General features: G+C 70.7%; 1 protein-coding gene across 1 annotated transcript in view; it reads left to right on the top strand.

The window, feature by feature from the left end:
* The first annotated feature begins 1,561 nt into the window (after positions 1-1,561).
* The window catches only part of SPHK1 (sphingosine kinase 1), a 2,765-nt gene continuing 1,187 nt past the window's right edge, over positions 1,562-3,139 (top strand). Inside the window, 5 exon segments of the mRNA XM_081804434.1 lie at positions 1,562-1,683; positions 1,968-2,171; positions 2,531-2,683; positions 2,766-2,860; positions 2,946-3,068. Coding sequence (XP_081660560.1) covers positions 1,602-1,683; positions 1,968-2,171; positions 2,531-2,683; positions 2,766-2,860; positions 2,946-3,068 — 657 coding nt within the window. The 5' untranslated portion in view covers positions 1,562-1,601.

The following is a 3,139-nucleotide window of genomic DNA, read 5'->3' as shown; positions in this document are numbered from 1 at the left end:
CCTTCTCTAACTGGGGCCCCACCTGGTCAGGTCACCTAGTCGGCTTTGGCAACGTCCTCCTCCGGGTCTCCGCAAACAACCCCCCAGGGACTTAACTCGAGTTGGTCGCGGACACGTTCAGGTCAGACCCTTGCCCGTGACACGTATATCACTCACACACACACTGACACACGTGTCCCCGTTTGCCTCCGTCGAAGTAAAGACTCCCGGGGCGCGTGCATCCTCCCGCTGAGCCGATGGGGCCGGGAGGCGGCGGGGGCCGCTCCCCCGTTGTGCGGCTCTCCAATCCCGACGGGGACCCCTAGACCTTGTTTACACCGCCAGGCTCCCCTCTGGCGGGTGAGGGGCGTGGGCCGGGATCGCCTGCTGCGGAGCAGCTTCTCTCGCCCAGGTGAGCCTCGATGGTTTCCTCTGGGGAGAAGATACGACTTTTAAGGTTCTTGAAAAGGCCCCCTCCTCCGGACCGCAGCGCCCCTCCTCCCCCGGCGGGTCGCCTGCCTTCCCGCGGTGTGGGGGTGGGGGGCGCCTGGGTGCCTCGGGCTCGGTGGCTGCGCTGCCGAGCTGCCGCGCCAGGAAGCCAAAAATAATCCTTCGGGGGCGAGCGGGCGCGGCAGGAGAGACGCCTCGGCACAGAGGAGGGGTACCCACACGGGTCTGGGCCTCGAATTCCGGGGGACTGGGGCGGGGCGCGCGAAGGGGGAAGACCCCGAGGCGGGAGGTCGCAGCGTCCAGGGGCAGCCTAGGGTCTGCCCCCAGCTCCGAGCCGCGCGCGCCAGGCGCCCCACCGGGGCCGCTCCGACTCTGGGCGCCGCGGCGAGTTCGCGCGGGGCCTGCGCCGCGCGTTCACCCTTGCGCGCCCGGGACGCTGAGCTCGGGGCGCGCCGCTCGTGGCCGGACCCGGGGCTCTGCGCCTTCTCGCCGGTCGCCCAGTCTGAGCGGCGGGCGCGCGTGACCGCGTTCCGGGACCCAGCCAAGCGTCTGCGCGTGGCCGAGCCGCGGGCGCTGACCGTGCGGCAGGCGGCGCGGCGATGCCGGGGGCGGGCAGGCCAGGCCCCGCCAGGCGCCGGTTCCACCCCCGCGAGCGCGGGGAGCGCGGGGTGTGGCCAGGCCGGGCGCAGAGGCACAGCGCGCTCCCCGCACCGCGGCGCCTGGCGGCGAAGTTGAGCAAAAAGTTTGAGGCCAGAGGCGGAGAGGCCGTGCAGTCAGCATTAGTCCGGCGCTCCGGTTGTCGCTCAGACGTGGGGCCGAGCCCGGGACGAGCTGAGTTCCGCCCTAGGCTACTGTAGGGAACGGAGGTGGCGCCTCCCCCGCAAACCGGACCGACTGGGTAGGGCCTCCCGCCCTGCCTTCTCGCCGCTCGTGGCTCCGGGGCGCCCACTCGGCGCTCCGCTGAGGGAGGCGGCGGCCGGCGGCGGGGCTCGGGCTCAGCCCTCGCGCGACCCCGGCGCTGCTCCCACGAGCGAGGCGCGCGTCCCTGCAGCGCTGCCCGGCCTTGGGAGGCGCGTGCGGCGACCCCCGCCGCTCTGGAGCTCGGGGTAGTGGACTCGGCCACCCGGCCGGCTCGGGGCGGCGATCGCTCGCGCCGAACTTCGTGCCCCGCGATGTCCGCTCAAGTTCTGGCATTTTTACGCAACTGGACCCCTCTCCCCCTGGCAGTCCCGGGGGGGGGCGGGTGAGGAGCTGGTGCGACCGAGAGAGCCACGGGGCACTGACTCATTGTCGGGCCGGAACCCGACGCCCCTGAGAGGAGAGCCCCCAGGAAGATACCCTTCGCCTCTGTGGGTGGGGGCTTAGTTCTAGGACCGGAGCGCCCTTGGTGGCACCAGAGCTCGGCTCTCTGGACCTCTCGGAGGACTAGGCGATGCCGGAGGGCGCGGCTCCCCGCGAGTGGTCCGAGGATCTAGCTGGACGCTCCCCACCTCAGGGGGCCGTTCCGGACTCCGCCAGCGCTGTCTCCTCTCCCTCAGATCCGGCAGCCGCAGGGGATGACGCGGGTGCCTCCAGGGCCCCGGCTCCGGGCGGGGAGGGCGAACCCCTCAGCCCGCACCGCGACGCCCGCCTGGGCAGCACCGATAAGGAGCTGAAGGCAGGAGCCGCCGCCGCGGGCAGCTCCCCGACAGCGCTGGGGACGCCCTGGCAGCGGGAGCCGCGGGTCGAGGTTATGGATCCAGGTTTGTGGGGTCCCGGTGGGGAAGGGCTGTGGCGGGGGTGGGGTGGGGTGTTTCTTCCTCCCTTGCCAGGAAGAATGGCCAGAGTCAGCTGGGCAAGAGAGAGGGGCTGGGGACAATCGAACCACTTTTCCCGACACGAGGCCAGAAGCTGGCCCGGCTCGAGCCAGGGACCGGGGTGTCAAGGGCGAGGTGCTCCCTCCTGGAGCTCCGCACTGGAGGCCGCTGCCTCCTGCCAGGCTCTGTTGGATCAATTTCCAGGAGATTTCCGTCCCCACGTTTCCACCCCAGTACCCCTGTTGTGATCCGCGGCCCCCTAGTGGCCGGTTGGGGACGCGGCCTTTTGGGGCTTGTTTTTCCAGCGGGCGGCGCCAGGAGCCAGCTGCCCCGGCCCTGCCGCGTGCTGGTCCTGCTAAACCCGCGCGGAGGCAAGGGCAAGGCGCTGCAGCTCTTCCGCAGCCACGTGCAGCCCCTGCTGGCTCAGGCCGAGATCTCCTTCACGCTGATGCTCACTGGTGAGTGCCTCCCTGAGGGGTTGCGGGGAGCATCCCCTGCCAGGGCTCTCCAGACCCCCGTGGCCACCCTGTCTCTCCATAGAGCGACGGAACCACGCCCGGGAGCTGGTGCGGGTTGAGGAGCTGGGGCGCTGGGATGCGCTGGTGGTCATGTCTGGGGACGGGCTGATGCATGAGGTGAGGCCCGCCTGGAGGGACTGGGTGTGTGTGGGGGGGCTGTGCTACCCAGGCTGAGCACCCCCCCCCTCCCGTGCTCTAACAGGTGGTGAACGGGCTCATGGAGCGGCCAGACTGGGAGACCGCCATCCGGAAGCCCCTGTGTAGCCTTCCAGCTGGCTCTGGCAACGCACTGGCAGCCTCTTTGAACCATTATGCCGGGTGAGAGCCCAGGGTCAGAGTGGGCCTCGGTTTCCCCTCGGTGCCGCTCTCCTGCCAGGTTTTCTTGTCTAAGTTCCC

This window comes from Leptonychotes weddellii, chromosome 15 (genome assembly GCF_054177405.1).
Source record: "Leptonychotes weddellii isolate Sample4059 chromosome 15, ASM5417740v2, whole genome shotgun sequence".
In the NCBI taxonomy this organism is placed as follows: Eukaryota; Metazoa; Chordata; class Mammalia; order Carnivora; family Phocidae; genus Leptonychotes; species Leptonychotes weddellii.
This window is presented reverse-complemented; position numbering and strand designations above follow the sequence as displayed.